The 24766-nt window shown below is 48.4% G+C and overlaps 1 protein-coding gene across 1 annotated transcript in view; it reads right to left on the reverse strand.

Annotated features, from left to right (window-relative positions):
• The window catches only part of HEATR9 (HEAT repeat containing 9), a 55340-nt gene extending 30574 nt beyond the window's left edge, over positions 1-24766 (reverse strand). The window contains exons 1-4 of the mRNA XM_053296371.1: positions 24445-24766; positions 18148-18287; positions 5336-5385; positions 3243-3412 (exon numbers count right to left, since the gene is read on the reverse strand). Of these exons, the coding sequence (XP_053152346.1) occupies positions 3243-3412; positions 5336-5385; positions 18148-18244 (317 nt within the window). The 5' untranslated portion in view covers positions 18245-18287; positions 24445-24766. The remainder of the gene's footprint in view (positions 1-3242; positions 3413-5335; positions 5386-18147; positions 18288-24444) is intronic.

A 24766-nucleotide genomic window follows, 5' to 3' on the forward strand; every position in this document is an offset into this window, starting at 1 on the left:
CAAAAATGCAAGCATACCTATAGACAAACCTGAGTAACACTGAAAATTCTTAACTTTCATGGAAAAACTAAGCACAGCTGGGCCCAGCATATTACCAATGTAAGGTGTAGTTGGCCCTTAGGTGGGTGAGTCCCACATCCACCAAGGTACAGATGGTTCAGTCTGCACAGATTAGGATGACAGTATTTAACACTTCAAAAGCGACAATGTCCCAAATTGTCCTCTTGGACAAAAATGAAGAATCTGTGATTTCTTAGCACCATCTACTGGAGATTGAAGGAAGCAGATTTTGGAGACATATAAGCTATATGAGAAAGAAAAAGTTGGCCTCCTATATTTCAAAATAAGGAGTTCAGGCCTCACCTGAGAGCTTGGGAGATAGTGAAGTACTAAGACCTGCAGGAACAGCAACTGAGACTGTCATAAAAGGACCGCATGCTGTAGTGATGTTTTAATGAATTTTATTAATTTGATATTGTTTTACCAAAAATAATAATGAATAATATTTGAAACTTACATCCTACAAATTTCAAACTTTTCTTTTACTTCCCTTTTGCAAACACATTAATAAAAATTCTCTTACGTATAAAATTGTATCATTCAGATAGATAGATAGATAGATAGATAGATAGACAGAAAGATAAACAGTTTGTGGATTTGTTTGTACAAAATTAAGTCACACTTCCGGATTACCTGCAGAAACCAAATTTTGCATAAGCAATCCCACCATTTAAAGATGCTGAATGCACTAGTTTATACACTAGAGTATTCGGGGGGGGGACTATAAATAGCATTTTTAATGCAGAATGACTTTGCCCAGTCAATGACAGGCCTCACCTACTAGTACATTATTTTATTTTTTAAATAAATGCTGAAACCATCACACTATTCTCAGGGTTTAAAAGGATGCAAGGAGTGGCGAGATACATTCTTTAAGACATTTCTGCTCTTTTCTTTAAACTTACAAGTACATCTTTCTTGTAAGGCTTAACTGCCTTGGTGCAATTTTATTTATTTGTTTGTTTGTCAAATTGGTGCACCGCCCCAAACTTTCATCTCTAGGCAGTTAACAATAACATAAAACAATTTAAAACATACACAAAAATCTTTAAAACAGATTAAAACTTAAAAATTTAAAAAGCTGAAAAAGCTTGGGTGAAGAGGTGGGTTTTCAAATGCTTTTTAAAAAATTGTCAGAGATGGGGAGGATCGTATCTCAGTAGGGAGTGTATCCCACAGTCTCAGGGAAGCAATCGAGAAGGTCCGTCCCCGTGTGGCCACCAGCTGAGCTGGCGGCAACTAGAGACGGACCTCTCCAGACAACCTCAGTGGGCAGTGGGGCTCATAATGAAGAAGACTCTCTCTTAAATACCCAGGACCTAAGCCGTTAAGGGTTTTATAGGTTATAACCAGCACTTTGCATTTTGCCCAGAAAACTATTGGCACCCAGTGTAGTTCTATCAACAAAGGGGTAATGTGGTTTCTCTGAGATGACCCAGAGACCAACCTGGCTGCTGCATTCTGTACCAACTGGAGTTTCCGGACTATATACAAAGGCAGCCCCACATAAAGCGCATTGCAGAAGTCAAGTCTAGAGGTTACCATCAAATGTACCACTGTCTTAAGGTTGTTCATCTCAAGATACAGGTGCAGCTGGCATATCAGCTTCATCATACGCTAATTGTATTGTATCAAGGTTATATGGTCATGAACTCTAATAGCTCTGTTAATTTGCTTTTGGACAAATAAATTGGCCTCTGAAAGTACTAAAATGTTGTTTTGCAAGCAGTTACCTCTGCTACTTAAGCCAGTATGTTTAGTGAAGACTATAAAATACTTTGAAGGTTAAAAAAGAATTTATTATGTATTATTTCTGAATTTATACTACTGTTTGAATTATTGATTATTTCTGAATTTGTATTATCATTTATTCTGTTTCATTTTATTTGTAATAAGAATGAATCTGTAAGAAAGTTAAATATACATGCAATAAATATAATAAAACTTAGTTCTTTATTATATGTATATAAATATACATTAAATCATTAAAATATGCCTTATTTCTGTTATTTTAAGTCCTTGTAAAACTATAAATAAACCCCAGTGCAATTTAAATCACATATATACAAGTCATCCTAGCTAATACAAAAGATTATTGAATGACTGTGTTGTTTTATTTTGAAAATTCTGTATGGGTTTATGCAGTTTTCATATATTTCAGATATATAGAAATATCTTAAATATTTCTCAAAGTCCGAAATAATTTTTTAGTAGGCTTGTTCACACAATTATTATTAGGGCATAAGATCCCCCTATCCCTAGTTCAGGATCTGTACACACTCTCATTTCCTGATCATCTGAGTTAAAAACAAGGTTGGGGCCACTGGCAGTCGGGATAGAGGGTGTTTCCTCCTACCTTGTTAAGGACCTGGGTACTACTGCTGGGTAGGAGGGAGCCCTTCGACTCAGCAGCTGTCTAACATACAATTACTGCCAGCACCTCTGGCTTTGGTTTTAACTCATGGATGATCAGAAAACGGGAGTGTGCACAGTACCTGAATTAGGGTCGGAGGCTTCTCCTACCCAGCGTTCTTCATTGTAAGGCCGGGGGCATAAGCCCTAAGTGTGGCCTCCTGGCTAATTTTTTATTGGGCCTGTGTGAAGCTTTGATAGAAGCTGGATACTCTACACCAGAACTGCACAACTTCAGCCCTCCGGCTGTTGTTTGACTACAACTGCTATCATCCCTGGGAATGATGGGAGTTGTAGTCCAACATCAGCTAGAGGACCAACGTTGTGCAGCTCTACTCTACACAGCCCACTTGGCACCATGCAGAGATGCCCATTCTCATTTCTTTGTCCAGTGCTGAGGAGGGGAGCCCCTTTAAGGGAAACTGAGCTCTTGAAAGAGCTCCTGCACCATAGAGTGCTGGGAAGTGTAGCCCTTCCCAGAGCTTTCACCTCAAAACTCTTAAGAGAGGGTGCCGGCTTTCAAGGGCTTTCAAGCACTGAAAAAAGCACAGTACTGTGCAGGGGTCAGCACAGTGGGAAACAACTCTCACATAGAAGGTTTTTTGCTAACATGGCCCCCACTTGAAAAATAGTGAAGATCACTATCCTACCCTAATAATAATCATGTGAATGAGCCTATTGTGTATTTTAAATTATTAATTACTTAAATATGTTTATGTTGCCCATCTCCTTCCATTCTAGAGTTAGAGCCCCAGTATTTTTTCTCTTACTTTTTCTTTATGGACTTGGATTTCTCCTTCTCCAGCTTCTTTCGATACATACATTGCTTCTTCAAACTAGCTGGATTAGGCTGCTCAACTATTCTAGGTTGGATAAAGCGAGGCTTACGCCTGTGTGTTCTCCACACTGAAGGAGGTTGTGGGTAGGTTACTTGAGGAATCTAGGAACAAAACAAAGCACTCTCATTATTGGAAATATATTTGATCTGATATGATGGCCACAGGCCTTGGAATGTTTACCCCAAAGTACAAGACTAGCCTCTGGCACTTTTTCATCTTAGCTAATATATTATAATGCTAACTTGGTAACCCCTGCTAACTTGGCAAAGAGGCACCTTTTAACGTGGTGATTCTATTTATTTTGCAGCGGGAGAGTAACTGGCCCTATCCACCCCCAGCACAGTACCTCCATTGACTGTTGCTGGTGTCTCTCTGATGTTTCTTTTTAGATTGTGGGCCCTTTGGGGACAGGGATCCATCTTATTTATTTATTATTTCTCTGTGTAAACTGCCCTGAGCCATTTTTGGAAGGGCGGTATAGAAATCGAATAAATAATAAATAAGAATAAGAAAGCCATACCCTTTCCTGGAATGGGAAACTTTTCATTGTTCATCCTGCTTGGATTTGTGACTTCATGAGCTCCAACGGATCATCCTTCAACATGTGTGCATGCACGCACACACGCAGACACACACATGCCTCACAGGAAGCTGAGAATTTTGTCAGTGCAAACAGACATGCTAAGGAATTAACAGCTTTCTCTGCTAGTTCAGCGCAATGCTTAGCCAAAGGAACAAAGGAACATAGAAAGCTGTTTTATACTGAATCAGACCATTGGTCCATCCACCTCAGTATTGTCTACACAGACTGGCCCCATCCCCTAAGGGGAATATCTTACAGTGCTCACATATGCAGTCTCCCATTCAGATGCAAACCAGGGCAGACCCTGCTTAGCGAAAAGGAGAATTCATGCTTGCTGCCATAAGACCAGCTCTCCTCTCATATGTCACACAACTCACAGTTGACACTATTTCTATTTTACATCAAGAGATTAGCAAACTATCTGTTAGTGGGATGAGTGGGGACTGCAGGACAGAGGTATATTTCTGGAACTGTGAATGGAGAGTGTAATGCATTTTTTGTTTGTTTGTTTTCTCACACACTGATGGTGTTTTGTTAGTGGAAGCTTGGCAATCCACTGTTGGGAGTAGTGGACATGCCCCCGCCCCCGGAACATTTTTTCTGTTGGAGCTAGAACCCTGGCAGCAGCATCTCTCAGCTGCAATGTCTCATAGTGACCACTGCGGAGATGTTACTGTGGACTCCTCCCCTCTTTGTTCTTCCAGTGTTAGGCTCCATTTTGTCTCTCCAGAGATGGCTGTTTGTTTTTGGTCTCTCTCTTCAGCCATGCACTACAGCTGAAATTAAGCTGCAGCCTTTTTCACATTTGTTTGTAACCTTTTCTTTAAATAAATCCTTGTAGTTCTCAAGAACTATCTCAAGACCTCTTACTTTGCTGCTTTCTTGCCAAACTGGTTTTGCTTCGCTGTTTGAACTGCTATTCTTCCCCTACAGTTTCTGAGTTCAGTGCCTTACTTCTTTCCCCATAGGAACAAATGATAGCCATTCACTTATACAGGTCTTGCCATTCAAGTGGAGGCAAAGGCAAAAGCTGGTGACCCTATTGTCTGGTTGACCAGGGTAATGTTTTACCTCCTTTCAACTCAGTCCCAGACTGAAGCCATTTCATTTTGTCCCACCCAGGAGTCATTGGGAACTGAGCTGGCTTGCACCAGACTTCATAGCCCTGCCCCTCCATCTGTAGAGCAGTGTTCCCTGCAACAGGGATTCCCAGATGTTGTTGATGACAACTCCCATAATCCCCAGCCAAAGCCCATGCAGCTGGGGAAGTTGGGAGTTGTAGTCAGCAACATCTGGGAATCCCTGTTACAGGGACACTGCTGCAGAGCCCTGCTCTGGCTTCCCTTCCTTGATGACCCTGGCCCTGGGTGTGATAGAACCCTTTGAATTGGCTCCTAACATGTTTCACAGTAAGCTCCAAAAGCTACAGCAAAGACCATACCTGGTGCAAGGTGCTCTTTGGCATCCTGAACTCTGGAACATTTCTAGCCTCTAAAAGAAGAAGAGAGGAGAAAACTCCATCAAATAAGGCCAGCCAAAGCCCCCTGGGGACTGAAGTGGCATGGCCACCCCATTCCATCTTTGCAGCTTTCAGAGCACATGATCACATGCCAAACTGCCCCCTGCACCTTGCCCCCACCTCCATGCCAATTTTCTACTCGCCCTCGCCCAAGCTCACCCCCTACCAATTTTCCTCTGTCCTTCCACAACAACCACAGGAGTTGTGGAATGCCAAAACCTTCCCCTGCCCAATCTTCCCTGCTGGTTCCTGCCCAATCTCCTCACCCATTTGCCCGCAGCTGCCTTCTCCCCTTATTTAGTGGTGCAGTGGCAGCTACCACTGCCACTCCTGCTCCTCTTCCCAGTCCTGCCTTTCCTCTTCAAAAGGCAAACTGAGCTACAGGAAATGATTCAAGGTGCTTCCTGCTGCTCTGCTCCCCCTTCTGCCCTTTGAGAAGGGCCAGGTGGGATGATGAGCAGGAGGGAAGAGGAGGACAGGAGGAGTGGTGGCTGGAGCTGCCACTATATGTGTGTGGCCATCAGGTGAGGTTTGAGGGAGGCAGTGAGTTGGGTGAGGTAGCATCAGTTGATGGGCAATCTGCCACCCCTGCCAATCTGCCATCTGAGGCAAATAAAATATCACAAAAATATCACAAATAGGCTGACCATGCCATCAATGTATGTTACTTCATTCTTTGGTGAAAGCTAGTCCCTGGAACAAAGGAGGTCACCGCCTGTTAGACAAGTGTGCTTTCTTGATTTCTAGCTTTCTCACAGCTATTCTAAGAGCAGTCCTGTGCTCACTTATCTGGGAGTAAATTCTACTGAACTTCTATGTTATGACCCCCTTGGGGACAGAAATGTTAGCATCCCAACAAACTAATGTAAGCTACAATGAGCCTATGGGATCAGAGCAGGATATACAGATAAACAAAACTTTATTTTGTTGCAGTTAGACTCATTTATTTATGCTCTCATTTATATCCCACTTTTCTATATTTCCAGTTCTGAGCAAATATATGTATGTTCAGGTTGTGCGTTGTTCATCCATTTAGAAGCCTCCTCCAGTCAGAATCAAAGCTGGAAGGAACCTCAACAACCTTCTAGTCCAATCACACACAATAACACTCCCTCTACTGAAATGATCCATAAATACCTATTCAGTTTCTCCCCCAAATACCAAACTGCTCAATGGAAGGAAATTCCAAAATCTTATGGTTAGGAAGCATGTTGCTGTTCTAGAAACAAAATTATGGGTGTTTATCCACAGGATAGGAATGCACAAAGCAGAAATATAAGACACTTGTACATCCACTTTTCACTACTCCTTGCACAGTGTTTTGGTAAATGTAAAATGTCAGTATATGAATTGGTCCTAGCTGATCTGCATCAAGAGCGAAGGTGAATCCAGGACTGTATGAATGCTGCATTTCTGCAGGAGCACATACCCAAAATGTGATACTGGACACAGAATTCAGCTCCTTGAGGATATCAGCTTTATTTGTAAGCAAGTGTCTAGTCCTTGATATGCTTGAAAGAATCTGAGCAATGCCTGCTGAAATCTCAAAAGCCAGAAAAGTGGCTAAAAGATTGCCAGCAGTTCGGAGAAGGACTTCAGTCCACTGCATGACTCACTGAGGTCGTGCAGACAACCTTGCTGGGGTGGGAGGCTGCCAGGAAGGCAGGGGCTGACCTGTTTTTCCCGGCAGACAAGTGGCCACTGTCCACCCCTCCGCCAGGCAGCACGCCCACACAAGCAGCAGTGTAGGGATGTGCGGTTCGGTTCGGATCCGGACCGGTTCGTCCGAACCGGTCCGGATCCGGCGGCTCGATCCCGGACCGAATCGGGCCCTCCCGGGGACCGAGCCGGACCGAATTCGAGCCGGTTCGGGAATGAAATTGAGTCTCACTCAGTGTCTCTTTAAAGTGTGTCCTCCATTTTGTGTCTCCTTCCCGAAACTTTTGCTCCTCCTTGCATCCATTTTGTGATGCTATTTCCAGGCATTGTATTGGCTGCGCTATTGATCCTTGATTGGCCAGAATGAGTCCTTTGGTCTGGTAGGCTGCTTGGCTGTTGCACTGTTGAGAGCTGGCACCCTGTTGGCCGTGGGGGGAGTGCAAAGGTGGGGGCTCCCAAAGGAGGGAATTTCAAACCTATATAAACCCAAGCCTCTTCTCTGGAAACTTCTCTTGGCTGCAGTTGTGGGATCATCTCTGAGACCTGCTTGCCCTTTGCTGGCTGCTCTGGTGTCTCTGTGAGTCCTGACTGTGTCCTGTGTCTCTCTGTGTGTGCTCTGTCTAATCCTTTGTCCACCTGCCCTTTGTGACTCTCTGTGTGTCTCCTCTCTCTGTCTGTCTCTTGTCTGTATACTGTGTGTTACTTCACTTTACTTTCTTCTTAATTTCCCCCAATTTTCCCTGTTCCTTGTCTGTCTGCTTTTCTCCCCCCCCCTCCCCCCCCTTTCCCTTCTCATCCTTTGGGCCTACCCTCCCCCTCCCCCACTCCCACCCACTGCATCCTCATTGCTTTAAATCTTCTTCCATTAATTATTGCTCTTTGTCCTGCCTTGTTGTTGTCCAACTTTTTGATTTTCACATTGCATTCCATTGGTTTCAGTTATATATTGCTTGCTGGTTTTGCTTAAATTGTACCATTTTGTTTGTTTCTGCTGACTGCTGCTGCCCTGCGAGTTGGTTCCCTGAATCCCTCCCCCCCACCCCCAGAGGATTCTGTTGTTGTTTCTTGTTGTCCCATATAATCAGTTTTGGTTCCCTGCTCCAAACTTGCCCCTCCAAGTCCAACCACACCCCACCCCAACCCCACCCCATCCAGCCTTCTCCCAAGTTTGCTGCTGCCAAACCGAGTCCAGTTTTCTTTGCTTGGTTCCACTTATTCATTTGCTATTATTAATTTGCAGCAATTGTGGTTTCATTGTCTCTGTTCACTTAGTGGCCCCCCTCAGAGTCTGTGTTTGGTTCCCCCTCCCCACACCCCCACCCCCAAGTTTTTTCTGCTGGTTATAGTCTTTCTTTTAATTTTTTTTTAAACTTCTGGCTTGTGTTCTCTTGATATATATTGCTTTATATATTTTGCTACCCTCCTCCTCCTCCTCCCCCCCCTGCCTGCCCCCCCACCCTCCCTCCTCCCAGACCCTACCCTAGCCCAGGCCCAGCTCCTCCCCCAACCACCCCATCCAGCCTAATCGCTGCTGCTGCCCGAGTTGTTCCAGTTTCTCCTTTGCTGTTTGTTGTTGCCCCCTCCCCTTCCCCCCAACACCCCTCTGCCACACACTAGCCCCCAACCACACACACCCTCTCTGCTCCCCCCACCCCACCTCTTTTTCTCCTTGCCCCCGACTCTCTCCACTTACCCCAGGCCCCCTGCCACACACTAGCCCCCAACCACACACACCCTCTCTGCTCCCCCCACCCCACCTCTTTTTCTCCTTGCCCCCGACTCTCTCCACTTACCCCAGGCCCCCTGCCACACACTAGCCCCCAACCACACACAGCCTCTCTGCTCCCCCCACCCCACCTCTTTTCCTCCTTGCCCCCGACTCTCTCCACTTACCCCAGGCCCCCTGCCACACACTAGCCCCCAACCACACACACCCTCTCTGCTCCCCCCACCCCACCTCTTTTTCTCCTTGCCCCCGACTCTCTCCACTTACCCCAGGCCCCCTGCCACACACTAGCCCCCAACCACACACACCCTCTCTGCTCCCCCCACCCCACCTCTTTTCCTCCTTGCCCCCGACTCTCTCCACTTACCCCAGGCCCCCTGCCACACACTAGCCCCCAACCACACACACCCTCTCTGCTCCCCCCACCCCACCTCTTTTCCTCCTTGCCCCCGACTCTCTCCACTTACCCCAGGCCCCCTGCCACACACTAGCCCCCAACCACACACACCCTCTCTGCTCCCCCCACCTCTTTGGACCGCTGCTACTGCTGTGTCCTCCCCCCACACCTGAATCCCCCCTCCCTGCTGCGCTGCGCTTCTCCTCTCTCCTCTTTCTCTCTATCATCTCTCTTTCTCCTCTCTCTCTCTTTCTTTTCTCTCTCTCTCCTCTCTTTCTCTTTGTCCCTGCCCCCCCTCTCTTTTCTCTCTCTCTTAGTCTTTTCTCTCTCTGCTCCCCTTCACTTTCCACCTCCTCTCCCACAGCTGCAGCCGCACACAGTAGCCTACCCACCTGGCGGCTGCCATCGGTTTTTTTTTTCTTTTTATAGTTTTTGGTTGATTTTGTCTCTGCTTGGGGGTGAGTTGAGCGACACAAATAGTGTTGTCTCCTCACTTCTGCCCCTCCATCGTTGTTGAACTACCCCGGTTGCCTGTGTGCCTCGTGCGGCCGCCCTGCTGTGTCTCAGCCCAGGGTGGCTGGCTGGCGGCGGCGAATCCGTGACCAGCAGTGAGTGGCAGGAGAAGGACCGGAAGAAGAGGGGTTAGTGCGTGTGCGATTGTGCACCTTTTGTTGCCCCTTTCTCTCCCTAGCTGGCGGTTTTAAATAGGGACACCCCTATTCTGAAATGCATTTGGGTGTGGGGAGGAGGGAGGGAACCTTGGAGAGGAGATGTACTGTTGTAAAACTTGTGTCTTCATGCCCATGCCCAGTAAAGAAATTGCTGCTGTGTGTTGCGTTGCATTGCATGCGTCTTGCAGGTGGTTTTTGAACAGGTGCCTTCCAGAGTGCTTCCTTGCCTCTGGGGCAGTCTGAGTGGGGTCCAGGGTTCTGATGCGATGCTGCCACTACATGCTGGGCCCATGCCATGCCAGAGTGCTTCCTTGCCTCTGGGGCAGTCTGAGTGGGGTCCTGGCTGGGCTCTGATGCTGCCACTACATGCTGGGCCCATGCCATGCCAGAGTGCTTCCTTGCCTCTGGGGCAGTCTGAGTGGGGTCCTGGCTGGGCTCTGATGCTGCCACTACATGCTGGGCCAATACACACGTATGATGATGATCATGATGTTCAATCCATGAGGCTGCCATCAAGTGTTTGCTGCTGCTTGCTTGCCATGGCATTGGGCAGGCAGAGTCACAGAGTGGGTGGGTTCAACCTCTGTGTTGGTGTGACTGGGTTCTGGTTTTGGTTGTGTGCAATTTAGAGTCACTAAATAGGCTGCATTGAGTTTGATGCTCCCCCCACAGGAGCATTACTTGAGAACCACCCCCCAGAACCCACACTTTGTGTTCCAGTTCACTAAATAAGGGTTTCCTCCTTTGATCTGCAGGTTCCCAAGCGTTGACTGCATCCCTCCCCCACCCCCGGTAGGTGCTGTGCCCTCCCCCCATCCACTCTCCCCCCCCAAAAAAGCTAAAAACTTGCCACCCACACCACAACTACTCCACCCAACTGCCCGTGCCACCCTCCCACACCGGGGTTCCACCCTTTAACCCCCTATTTTTCTAAAAAAAACCCCTCCCAGACCCATCTCCCCAATTGGCTTGGTGGTTGACTCCCAAATTCAAAAAGGACACCCTCCCCCTCACTTCGATTGGCTTCCCCCCCCATATCAAAAAGTCTTCCTTTCCCCCCAATTGGCTTCCTTTTTTGAAAACAAACTTCCCCCCCGCCGCCTCCAAATCAGCTGCCTTTTTTTTGGCCCCTAAGCCCCTCCAAATTATTTTTTTGACCCTGTCTGGCCTTCCTCCTAAAGTCTCCCTCCTTCTGACCTAGCAGCATGTCTGAGCGCCGTGTGGCGGGCAGGGCTCGCTCAAGGCTGGCAGGCAGAGGTGGGAGAGGCCAGGTGCGGGGTGCGCCTGCGGCACGGGGAGGGAGAGGACGCGGGGAGCCTGAGGACACCCCAGTTCTCCCCATTGGAGAATTCTTTGCTCCGGCCCCATCTTTGGTGCGCAGGATTCAGTTCCCCACGCCTGCTGCCGCCAATCGCGGCAGAGGCAGAGGCACTGTTAGGGCTGTGGCGGGTCCCTCCTCGCCGGCGGCACCAGGTGCTGCTGAGCTACCGCCAGTTGTTGAGGTGGAGGAGACTGTGGAGTTGGAAGAGCAGGTAGAGGGCGGTGAGGACCGTGCGGCTGGCAGCGATGCAGCCAGGTTCTCTCTCCCTCTGGGGCCCCTTCCCCCTATCCTTTCGCCGCTCAGTGGGGCCCCCCCTCGTGAAGCCCGACACTCTGGTGGGGAGCGGTCTGGCGAGGTGGTGGAGGAGAGGCCTGCCTCTCCGATGCCAGTTGAGCCGGGCCCTTCCTCCGCTGTGGAGGGCGGAAGGGGCGGGTTGGGTGGCAGCAGTGGGCAGGCAGCGGCGGCCGCCCCCCCCCCAGGACTGCAGCCACCCTGCGAGAAACGGCCTAGGACGGCGCCCAGGGCGCAGGAGGCCAAGGGCAGTGGTGCATGGGTGCATTTTGAGGTCCCTCAAGATGCCCCATTCCACGCCCGCTGTGTCCACTGCAGGATGCTTGTCAGCCGTGGAAGGGACCCTGCGCACCTGGGTACGACGCCTATGTGGAGACACCTAGAGCGTCACCACCCAGGTCTCAGGGGACAGGCTGGCAGCGCTAGTGCGCCTTGTGCATCTGCCACTAGGGCGGGCAGCGGCAGTGTGCCAGCCAGCAGGCAGGCTACACTGCCCGTCCAGCGGTGGACGCAGTCCTCGGGCAGCCAGCGTATTGTTCGCGTGGACCATCATCACCTCACCCGCCTCATAGGGGAGATGATTTCCACCGATGACCAGCCGTTTCAGGTGGTCGAGAACAACGGCTTCCGCCGTATTCTCCAATACCTGGCTCCCGAATACGTCATCCCCTCAAGGACGACGTTCAGCCGGAACGTGGTCCCCTCCCTGTACCGCCGGTGCAGGGAGCTCGTGTCGGCCGAGCTGCGTGCAGCTCCGGCCGGGACAAGCGTGCATTTCACGACTGACCTCTGGACCAGTGTCAGTGGGATGCACGCTTCTTTCCTGGCCCTCACTGCCCACTGGTGGGGACCGGAGAGTGAGGGGACCTCCGCGGGCGATGCTTCCGGGTCCGGCGCGGCTCCCGATGCACTACGGCACAGGTGGGCCGTCCTGCACGTGGAGACGATGGACACGAGGCACACCGCGGAGGAGGTGGCGGCCGTACTCGACCGCCAGATAGAGGAGTGGATTGGCGGGTGTCCACACCTCTCCCGCGGCTTCATTGTCACCGACAATGGAGCCAACGTTACCGCCGCTGTCGAGACAGTCATGGACTGTGTGAACATACGGTGTATGGCACACACGCTCCATCTGACCGTCAGGGACGCCCTTGGCCTTAAGGAGCTGAGGGCGTCCCAGGAGAAGGGGACCCGCCCCATCGCAGGTGCTGTTGCTGCCACGGCTACGCTTGTGGATAAGTCCCGCAAGCTGGCCGCCCACTTCCACCGCAGCGAGAAGTCCAGGAGACTGCTTCGCCAGAAGCAGGATGACCTTGGCCTTCCTCGCCATCTCATCCCTACGGATGTGGAGACGCGGTGGAACTCCACCTTCCTCCTGTTCCAGCGCCTGTTGGAGCAGGAGAGAGCCCTTGTCGCCCTGGCGAGGGACGAGTCCTTGGATGTCTGCGACTTCTCGAACGCAGAGTGGAAGCAGATGTCCGAGGCGGTGTCGGCACTCGAGCCCTTCCAGCTTGCCACGAAGGGCTTGTGTGGCGACACCACTCCCTTGAGCCAGGCGCTGCCCACAGCTGTTGGTCTCGAGAAGCTGATGGGTGGACTCCATATCTCTCTGACCACGCCAGAGGGTCGTGCTCTGGCTGGGAGGCTGAGGTCTGGGGTTGACAAGCGGCTCGTTGATGTGCTGGGAGACAGGGAGGAGTATGTCCTCGCTTGTCTCTGTCACCCAGCCCTCAAGGGCAATGCCGTGAGTGCCGACGACTTGCCCAGGTGGAAGGGCATCCTGGTCGAGAAGGTTAGGGAGGAGGAGGCCGCTAGGGCCCGCAGAGACCAGGGTGTTGGTAGTGGTGCGGGGGCAGCCCTCGCGGCCCAACCCGCACCCAGCAGCAGCATGGGCGGCCAGCCGGCGTCAGCTTCCCCTTCCCCTCCCTCTTCCCAGTCCAGCAGCGCGGCATCCCAGGCGGCGCCATCGCAGCAGCCATTTGCTACCGACTCGAGATCCGCCCAGTGGTTTCAGCGGTTCTGCTATGGCGCCATGCCTGGTATGCGGGAGGCTCGACCTGCCAGGCCCCCCTCCAGTGCTGAGCAATGCGTTGCGCAGTACTTGGAGGAGCCTGTGGAGGGAGACGGCGTGGACTGCGCACAGTTCTGGGCGAGCCGCCGCCAAGTCTGGCCGGACCTGGCGGTGGTGGCTGTGCGCCTCCTCTCCTGCCCCCCAACCAGTGTCCAGAGCGAGCGGGTGTTTTCACGTGCCGGGGACGTGGTGACACCCTCTCGCTCCCGCTTGGACCCTGGTCTGGTGGAGCAGCTGGTCTTCCTTAAGGTGAACCTCCCCCTGTTGGGCTACCCCAAGCTGCAGTTTGAGACGGGCGAGTGATTACCGTGGGTTGCCCCATGGTTGGTCACCTGCCTGGCTCGAACTCTGTGCTTATCCCTACCCTCCCCCCTTCCACCTCTAGCTGAGCTGACGTGACAGATGCTGAGCCGTGCCAGCCAGTCGCAGCGTGTAGTGTGCCCACACAGAGATGCAGTTGTAGTAGTAGTTGTAGTGCTGCGACTGGCCAGATGTTTACAATGCCCACGCCCACCTAAAAAGAAACCCAATGCTGACCAGCACAGGCCCTTTATCTATCCACCTGTCAGCATTTGGGGACCTGGCGTGGGCACGGCACACCCCCCCAAAGTAGCACAGCCCACGGAGTACTAGACTTAGCGGCAGCGGCGGGTATACGTTCAAAAATGCAGTGTAGATATGTAAATACTGTATGTAAATAAACATGTAAATAATTTTTTCTTTAAAAACCCCATGTCAAAATCAAGCCTCAAAATTATGCAAAAGAAAGAAAAAAAGGTGACAAAGGGAGAACAAAATGATGAATGCCAAATGAATTGATTTTATTGAAAATGTCACCAGAAATCATGTGTGGGGGGCTTGGTTTACATGGAGAATATGATTGGGTGATTTTTTGAAATGAAACGAATGAATTATTATCATCTTATGTTCATCTTGATTGTGGTCACTGTTGATGTTGGCTGATGGCAAAAAACCCAAAACCATCAGAATAGCAATGAACTGGCTGCCAACACAACATATTGATTGATAACTGTGCAGGGGGGGAATTGGGTCTGTGTGTGTGTGTGTGGTGCAGGCTCAGTCTGTCTCTTCCTGTTGTGTGTCTGTCTGTCTGTCTGTCTGTGTGAATGGATGCCTAGCACTGTCTCTGTGTGTGGATGCTTTCTGTGTGTAGTGTGGTGTGTGTCTGTCTACATGTTTTTTTTCCTCCCCCCCATGCCTCCCTCCATCCTTCCCCTCTCATCCTCTCCCCTTCCTCTTCACCACCTTCCATCCTCCCTCCCTTCCAGCCCACCACCGCCTCACCTGCCCCCAACCCCGGTCTGGCAGATGATGAGAGTCTGGTCTCTCCCACCAAAGCACACACGTGAGCACGTGTGTGCACAAATATGTGGCTGACCAACTCTGAGCCGGACCCTCCCCCCTTCAATCCCCTCTACATCCCTCTCCCCCTCCCCTTTCCTCCCCCCTGCCTCCCAGCCTCCCTCCCTGCCTCCCTCCCCCCTCCTAGCTAGCAGCGCACACATACACACACAAAACACCTGTGGTGGCAAACACCACCAGCACACATGCACTCACACTGGTGCCACCACCTCTGCCTTGGGCCTCTGTGTCCTTGAGCAGATATGTGGTGGTGGACCAGAGAAGCATTTCTTTCCAGCAAGGCAAAAGGCATGCACTCACTGCACACACACACACACACACACACACGAAGAGGTGAAGACGAGAAGAGGCAACTTCTAGAACCAGCAGCAGCAGGTGAGTGTCGTGTAATTGTGTTGCTTCCCAAGGCCACTGCCCATGCTCAATGCTCAGTCTGCTGAAACTAAAGAACTAGCTACAATCACCCTTCCTCACATGCAGCTCAGCTCAGCTCAGCTCAGCTGCACAGCACACTGACTAACTAGACACTACAGCTGGTGGTAGAAAAAACAGAAGTCTAGATTCTAGAAGATGTCCTGGTGGATTTTAAACTTTCAAATCTGTGCTAGGATTGCCTCGCCCGCCTCCTCCTCCTCCTCCTCCTCCTCCTGCCTGTAATTGTGCCCTCTCCCCTTGCAGTTGCGCCGTCGTGATGGGTTGGTGATGTGCGTGCGCCGTCTACTTGTTAGCTCTCTCCTCCTCATGTTGGCTGGGCTTGCCAGGCACTGGCTGGCAGCAGCTGTTGGCTGTGTGCTAGGCTCAGGCTGTGGCGCGCGTGACTGGACTGGGAATGTTATTGTAGCGGCAACACTGGTTGTGGTGGTAGCAGTAGTAGCTGTTGTTGTTGCTGGGCTGGTGGCTGCTGGCCTGTGCTGACTCTGCGCACTTGGTCTGGTCTGGTCTGGTCATTGGGATGCAGATGTAGGGTGTGTGTGCATCATCCATGGGGAGCATCAGAGCAGAGCAGAGCAGGTTGGCTGGCTTCTGTCTGTCGGGCCTAGTCAGTGGCAGGCACTGAGTGAGGCGGTGGTTCCTTTGGGCATCACGTCACCCATCATGCAGAGCGGCAGGTCTGCTGCTCTGCTGCTCCGCCTCCTGCTTCTTCTCTGTGTGTGCTGCTCTTGTGCTTAGTGTGCTGCTCCGCTGCTGCTGCTGTGCTGGCAGGCAGCACAGCAGTGGCCTTTTTGTTAGATCAGAGAGTGGGTGTTGTCTCTCTGAGTGTCCTCCTCTTACTTGCTTGGATAGGAGTGGTGGTAGTAGGTAGGCATTAAGATGGACTGACTAGGTGTTACGTGTTAGGGCGCCCAGAGAGAGGGGCCAAAAAGATGGGGTGGCAATTGTTGGGTTGCTCCTAGTATTATTGGTGAATTTCTGAAGAAAAATTTTTTTTCCATTGGCTAGAATGGGGGTTCGGGGCTGCCCCAGACCCGCCTCTGTGGGGTGGCAGCACCGCCAAAGTGGGTCCGGGGCCATGGCAAAAATGCCCTCAGTCCCTCCCAGCAATCCCCGTAGAGATAGGAGTGATGGTTCTGTTGTTTTTCTGAGGTGTTCTGAGTGAGTGTGGATTCTGTGATAGCAAATGAGAGTGGATTCATGGTGTCTCATTGGAAATCTCATAAGCTATCATAGAATCTACACTCAGAATACCTCAGAAAAACAACAGAACCATCACTCCTATCTCTACGGGGATTGCTGGGAGGGACTGAGGGCATTTTTGCCATGGCCCCGGACCCACTTTGGGGGTGCTGCCACCCCACAGAGGTGGGTCTGGGGCAGCCCCGAACCCCCATTCTAGCCAATGGGAAAAAAATTTTCTTCAGAAATTCACCAATAATACTAGGAGCCACCAATTGCCTTGGGATTTTTGGGGTGGAGGACACCCATGGGTGGCTACCACCCACCCCAGCTTTTTTGCCCCTAAGGGCTCCACATTGTGAGTTATGGGCAAAAATTTATTTTTTGAAAAAAATTTGTAAAAAATCAGAGGAAGGTCCAATCGACTTGAAATTTGGGTGGCAGGTAGAACACAATGTCCCCTTCAAAACCAGCCACTTTTTGTGATCCGAACCAGTTCGGTTCGGATCCGAACCGGTTCGAAACCGAACCGGACCGGGGGGGTGGTCTGGCAAAACCAAAACCGAACCACCCCGGTCCGGTCCGGACCCGGTTCGGACCCGAACCGAACCGGGAGAACCGGTTTTATGCACATCCCTACAGCAGTGTGGCAAAGGGAATCCCTGGGAGCAGGAGGACTTACCCCTCCCATACCCCAGGGTACGCTGGCACATGAGTGCAGTGGCTGCTCTCATTAGAGCAGCCGCCACACTCGGTGCAGCCACTCCTTCCTCCGGCTTGCTGCCGGAAATGGCGGCAGGCCAGGGGGAAGCTGTTTAACCTGGCGGTGATCACCAGGACATTCGCTTAGCCTTGACTGAACGCTGGGTTGAAAAGTAGGGCTTGGCACGTGGGCAGCTCCAGGAGTGGCCTCGCTCCCAGTGCTTCATATGCACAGCCTAACCCAGGCTGGGCTGCCCTAGCCTAGGTAAGGCTGTATGCGTGAATATCCTTTTTCTCATTCCATGTGATCAGCAAAATCAGAATAAATTTGCAAGAGAGTAAACACTGCAAAATAAACTATTCACACTAAGTAGGACTATGCGAATCCGCCTAATTTACAAAAAATTAGGCAAGTTACAGAATTCAGCTTTTCTCTGAGAAACATATAGACTTCCAGGTTGCAGAATTTTAGAATTTTAAGGGCAGCAAATACACAGCCCTACGTAAAAGCAGTAAGCAAAGAGCTTGTGACTAACAAGTTTATTGCGGCATAAGCATCATGCACAAATGCTTCTGCCACAATAAATCTGGTACAGAATAACACAGCTACCCCTCTGGAGTGGGCAGTTTAAGTCGCCTATTGAGAGCCAAAGTCAGCAAGAACGCATATAATTAATTCTACCTAAAAACAAATGAAGAAACATGTGGCGCTTATTGATCTGGAACAAATGCAACATATTTGTAAATATATACTGAATCCCCCCACCCCCGCTCTGGGTCTACAGAACCTGTTCAAGAAGGGTACTATGGGTAGTTGTCCCTGGACAATCCCGACAGCAGGTCACACAATAATCAAGGGTATCATCAACTTCTTATTATTCCATGAAGCTCTAACTCACCCTTGTTCTCCGGTTTCTCAATTATTACGCCCCACGGTGATTTCCGAGGCATTTTGGCATCATACATAATTTCTGGGAGCATCTTTACTCCCCCCATTTTGGCTCATTCACTACCGGTCTGGCTTTAATATAAGGAGTCACTGCTGGGACCGATGGACAAAAGATAGATCAGCAAACATCTGGTGATTCTTGAGTACTCATTTTCCTTGAATCTGGAGTGAGCAATGATGTCATAAACCACTACTGTGATGAAGCCATCACTTGATATATACCCTCAAATATAAGCAGATTTATTTTAATAAGAAGTACACCTATTTTTCATAACTTTAGAGTTGGAGTCAAAATCTGCAGTCCCAAAACTTGAATTTCTCTTTTGACACCAAAATCATCTCATTGAAATCCTGCCAAGAAAAATTGCCCTCGTGTAAGATTAGCCCCATTCAGACATTAAGTTGTACAAATGTACAGATGTCTGTACACTTGTACATATTTTGTGTGAATGACTGTACCTGTGTTCATTTTAAAAGTGAACCTAGGAACAGGTACAGATAGGAAGTATACTACTGTGTCTGGGTTCAACATAACTGTACTGTACCTGTGCACAGATCTGGATCTGTTTACTCATTGTATGGGTGTTGAGCATAATGTGTGAATAGGTTCATTATCTTGCAGAGTATTTTTGTGTATTATCAGAAATTCAGGGGGTTATTAGAGGTTCTAATTTGGAGCTAATCAGCAGCAATCTCATTGCTGTCAGAAAGAAACCCCAACCTTTTTTCAAAATGTCAGACATTGGATAGAAGAAAAAGCTTCGGTCAAGTTATTTTAATTAAAAGAGAATAGCAGTATAAAGATAAGTGAATATAAATTCTCTATCAGAGTGAAAAAAGAATTAAAAACTTCCTATTTACGTAGTAAAATTCTGAAATGACCCTTAGAATACTTGTAAGAACTAATAGCCACATATGTTTTAAAAGAAACCTAGCTAAATCATGAAGGCTATTGTGATGGATTGGGATGAATCAGCCGCTTTTACAAGGTTGTTGTAAAGATAAAATAGGGTAGTGTTCTTCATTGTAAGGCCCAGGAGCCAGTGGCAGCTCTCATCAATCCTAAGTGTGACTCCCTGACTAATTGAAGAGCAAGTGTGCAGCTTGGGGGTAGCTTTTGGATGCTCAAGTGGAGGAGTCGGCCAGGGGTGCCTTTGCACAGCTTTGGCTACTGCGCTAGCTACATTCCTTTGTCAAGAAGGCAGATCTGGCTACCACAGTTACCCACGCCTTAGTCACATCACAGCTGGATTACTGTAACATGCTCTACGTGGGGCTGCCCTTGAAGAATATTCTGAAACTAGTGCGAAATGTGGCAGCTAAGATTTGGTCTGGAGCTGCCTGCTGGGATCATATTACACCCATTTTGAAAGAGCTACATTGGCTGCCAATTTGTTTTCAAGCCCAATTCAGGGTGCTAGTTTTGACCTTTAAGCCCTTAGCTTAAGGAAGGAAAGCTGGCAGGGGGAGAGGGAACCCGCACAGACCCTCCCCCCATGGCCTCAGCAAGCCCCCCAAAGGGGCTAAAGGTACTTATAATCAACTTTAATTTAAACCAATAAAACAAAAAATCGCAGACCGACCGGACCCAGCGGTCCGGTTCTGGTCCGATGGAACCGGGGTGTGTGTGTGGTTCGGTTCGACCACGAACCCCCGGACCGGACCGCCAGACTGCTGGACCAGCCCGCACATCCCTAGTACAGGGCCTTCTCAGTTATTGCCCCCAGGCTTTGGAATGCTCTCCCGCTGGGCATCTGTTCCTCAGTCTCCATCACAGTTTTCAGAAAGCAAGTGAAATCTTGGCTTTTTACACAGGCTTTATATGAATGTTGCTTTTGTTGCGGCTACTCTGTATTCTATGGGCTTATTGTGTACTTTTTTAAAGCTTTTGATTAGATTTGTATTTTTATATTCCAATTTAATATTTATATTGTTAAATTTTTAATAGTTTTATATTGTTTTAATGTTTGTAAACCGCCTTCAGATTGTTTTAATCAAAGTCGATATAAAAATCTAACAGTAGATAGATAGATAGATAGATAGATTATTGGGCCTTGCAAAACTTCCCTGGCATCATGAGTACGCAGTGCTGCTCTTTGCCCAGTGCTGGCGAGAATCTTTTCAGGGAAACAGAACCCTGTTGAGCCCCAGTGCCATCTTGGAAGGTTCACACAGAGTGCTGGGAAATGTAGCCGCCCCCCCCCCCGCCCCCGCCCCCGCCGTACTTTCTCCACAGAGTTCTTAAAAGAGGGCTCAGTCTCTCCTAAAGGACCCCCTGAGCATTCAGAAAAAGAGCAGTATGGGGTGGAGGCCAGCCAGGGCACTTTCCAAATTACACCCTACAACAGTGTCACTATGTGTCCGTTAAGTGTGCTTCTGTAGTGCCTGTGTTTTGACATCACAGTCCCTACACTGTCAGCAAGGTGCAGTTCACATTTCTGATGCCTTCTTTTGAGTTTTATCTTTGCGTTACAGTACTACAACGTTGCAAAAATATAGTTGTATTTTCCTGTTGTAGGAGGTTCGAACAAGCTAAAAAAGACTGCTCCCCCTGCTGGTGGCTTTGCACAACACTCTTTATTTACGGTTTCAAGACTATTCTGCCAAGCTGAAGTAAACTAACGCTGAACAGTGAGTAATCTGGAAAGCGCCCTAGTGGGAAGTGGCTCTTACACTGAAGGGTTTTTTTTGCCAAAGTGACCCCAATTTGAAAAATGGTGAAGATTACTGAAATGGGGGCTGGAAGAGACCATGTACACCAGTTCATACATATACATATACAGGTAGCAGGGATTCTGTTCTTGCCTATAACTGCAAATACAGAAACCATGAATAAAGAAACCTTACACCTATTGGAATCCAAGGGTTAGGTTCCTAACAACAACAACATAAATAAAAAAGCTGGGTCAGGGAGAGGAATAAGAATAGAAAAGCACAGTACCCTACTCTCCAAGGCTCCAGAAATGCCCCCCACCCCCAAATTGGCTGATTATTATTATTATTATTTTGCAAATATTCACTTTGCAAAGAAAGAAAGAAAAAGAAAGAAAGAAAGAAAGAAAGAAAGAAAGAAAGAGTCTCAAAGTGTGTCTGTACTGTAAAATGGCAGCCAAAAATGATACCGGACAGGGGTTTAGCAAGATTGGAGTGGGCCCAGAGACAAGATTTTAAAATGCCACCCCCCCCCGAAGCTCAGCTCATGAAGTAAAGAAATCTTAAATGAGGCTGAATAGTGGTAACAAAAAGCATAGTAAAATTTATATCTATATCTACTGTATATCTATATATCCCCTATGTGCCACAATAGAACATCATCCTAAATTATTCTATAAAACATCATCCTATATCATAGTAAAATTTAAACTACATCTATATCTATATATCTCCTATGTGCCACAATAGAACAACATCCTAAATTATTTTTTTTTAAGGTTTTGTAAATTGTGGACAATGCAAGTCATTTAATGGTACTAGAGAAAGACATGCTATTCTGGTAGCTCCAGGTCTGAACATTCACATCAATTTCGGAGCATGAATACAACTGAAGGAAGCCCGGCGGGTGCATGGCTGGGGGAGTCAATCATGTGACTTGCTTCTGGGGGGGGGGCCAAGACAGTGGACCCCCAGACAACTGTCTCCCCTTGCCCTATTACAGTTATGTCCCTGATACCGGAAGTCATTTCTGGGTCTTTTCTGGCCAATCAGGAACCACGAATAGGCAAATTTTAGCCTATTTTATACTGCAGATAAAGAAACCAGAACTCTAAGACCCATCTGCAGAAACTGTGGTTGATGAAACTACGGATAACAAGGGCTTCCTGTACATATACATAGACATAGACATAGACATAGACAGGAAACCTTTGCTTATCATGAATTCTCTGTTCGCAGTTTCAGCTATTTGTGGTTTGACTATATATACCTGGTTTGCATTATTGTGGGGGTGAATTTCAACTATTTATGGTTCCTGTGTGTGAATTGCACACTTGCAGTAGCATTTCTGGCTTGGAGGCACTTCTGGAGGTGTTTGTTTTTTGTTTTGTTTTTTTGGCAAAATTTGGAGGATTGTTTTGTTTTGGGGGACATTACTGGAGGAGCTGGAGAACTGCAGTAGCCAAGGCAGAGAGTGCAGAACTAAGAACATAAGTACAGCCCTGCTGGATCAGGCCCAAGGCCCACCTAGTCCAGCACCCTATTTCACACAGTGGCCCACCAGATGCCACTGGAAGCCTACAGGTAGGAGCTGAGGGCATGCCACCTCTCCTGCTGTTACTCCCCTGCAACTGGCATTGAGAGGTTTCATGCCTCTGAGGCTGGAGGTGGCCTATAGCCACTAGAAGCCATTGATAGACCTGTCCACCATAGATTTATCGAAATCCCTCTTAAAGTCATCCAGGCTGTTGGCTGTCACCACATGTGACAATGTGACATTGTGGCAGAGAATTTCATAGGCTGATTATATGTTGTGTGAAAATGTGCTTCCTTTTGTCAGTCCTAAATTTCTTGGCAATCAGTTTCATGGGATGACCCCTAGTTCCAGCATTATGCGAGAAAAATGTCTCTCTATTAACTTTCTCCACACCATGCAAGATTTTATTAACCTCTATCATGTCTCCCCGCACTCGTCTTTTTAATCTACTTTCCAGTAGGCCTATGAATCACCCAGCATTCTGTGTGTGTCCCCGTGTGTCTGTTTATATGTGTGTCCCTACCCCCAAATTCACAACACCTGGAACAATATGAACCAAATCGGGTACAGTTTTAGGGATACATAGGGACAACTCAACGGTGTAGTCTGTGATGATGTCATCCACCCAGATCCAAGTTGGCGGACGTGTAAACTTTTGACGTGCAAGTGGGCTAACTTGTGAACCGTCTAACCAATTTGAACCAAATTTCCTATAGCTGTAGGGACACATAGAGATGCCCTAATGGTATGGTATGTGATGATGTCATCCACTCCAATTCAAGATTATTGTTGTTTTACATTGATGGCGGCCGCATGAATGTTTGAGGTGCAAGCAGGCTAATTTGTGGACTGTCTAACCCATTTGAACCAAATTTGGTTCAGTTTTAGGGATACATAGGGACACCTCAACGGTGTAGTCTGTGATGATGTCATCCACCCCAATTCAAGATGGCAGACAGTAAACTTTGGAGGCACCAGTGGGCTAACCTGTGAACCGCTTAATGGATTTGAACCAAATTTGCTACAGCTGTAGGGACACATAGGGACACCCTAATGGTGTAGTTTGTTATGTCATCCACCCCAATTCAAGATGGCAGATGCATAAAATTTTGAGGTGCAAGTGCATTAACTTGAGGACTGTCAAACCGATTTGAACCAAATTTGCTGCAGCTGTAGGGACACATAGGGACACCTCAATGATATAGTTTGTGATGATGTCATCCACCCCAATTCAAGATGGTGGACATGTAAACTTTTGAGGCTTAAGAAGCCTAACTTATGAACCACATAACTGATTTGAACCAAAATTGCTACAGCTGTATGGACACATAGGGATGCCCCAATGGTGTAGTTTGTGATAATGTCATCCACCCCAAACCAAAACGGTGGATGCGTGAACATTTGAAGTGCAAGTGATCTAACTTGTAGACCTCAGTTTCAACCAAATTTAGTCTAATTGTAGAGATAGTGAAAGGAAAGTAGGCAGATTAGTTCTTACTAGAACGACTAGTTTCTAAACTAAAAAGCCCCATGTGTTGTAGCCTTGCCTCGTAAGAAAGGTGCTCTAGGCCCCTGATCATCTTGGTTGCCCTCTTCTGCACCTTTTCCAGTTCTACAATGTCCTTCTTCATATATGATGATCAAAACTGCACACAGTACTCCAAATGTGGCCGCACCACAGTTTTCATAAGAGCATTATAATATTAGCAGTTTTGTTGTCAAACTCCTTCCTAAGGATTCCAAGCATGGAATTAGCCTTTTTCACAACTTTTGCACATTAAGTTAACACTTTCAATGAGCTGTCCACCATGATGCCAAGATTCCTCTCCTGGTCAGTCACTGACAGCTCAGACCCCAGCAGCATATATGTGAAGTTGGGGGGGGGGTTGCCCCAATATGCACCACCCTACACTTGCTTACATTGAACCGCATTTTCCAACTCCCCCAGTTTGGAGAGATCCTTGGAGAGAGGTATACTATGTCAACTGGATTAGCTTTATCCACACACTTGCTGACACGCTAAAAAAAACTCCAAAAGGTTAGTGAAGCAAGATTTACCTTGGCAGAAGCCATTCTGGTTCTCCTTCAGCAGGACCTGTTCTTCTATATCCTTAACAATTTTATTCTTGAGAATGTTCTCCATCAGTTTGCCTGCAACAAAAGCTAACCAGCCTGTTATTTCCCAGATCCCCCTGGATCCCTGGTTATATTTTTGCAAGAAGCTCGGCAATCTCACATTTGAGTTCTTTAAGGACTCTAGGGTATATGCCATCTGGCCCTGGCAATTTGTTAATTTTAAATTTTTTCAGACAGTTTAGAATGTCTGAAGGAAGTCTTCTTCCCTTTATAACTTCCTTGACTTTATTTGTTAGACATGCTG

Source organism: Hemicordylus capensis, chromosome 2 (assembly GCF_027244095.1).
Source record: "Hemicordylus capensis ecotype Gifberg chromosome 2, rHemCap1.1.pri, whole genome shotgun sequence".
NCBI lineage: Eukaryota > Metazoa > Chordata > Lepidosauria > Squamata > Cordylidae > Hemicordylus > Hemicordylus capensis.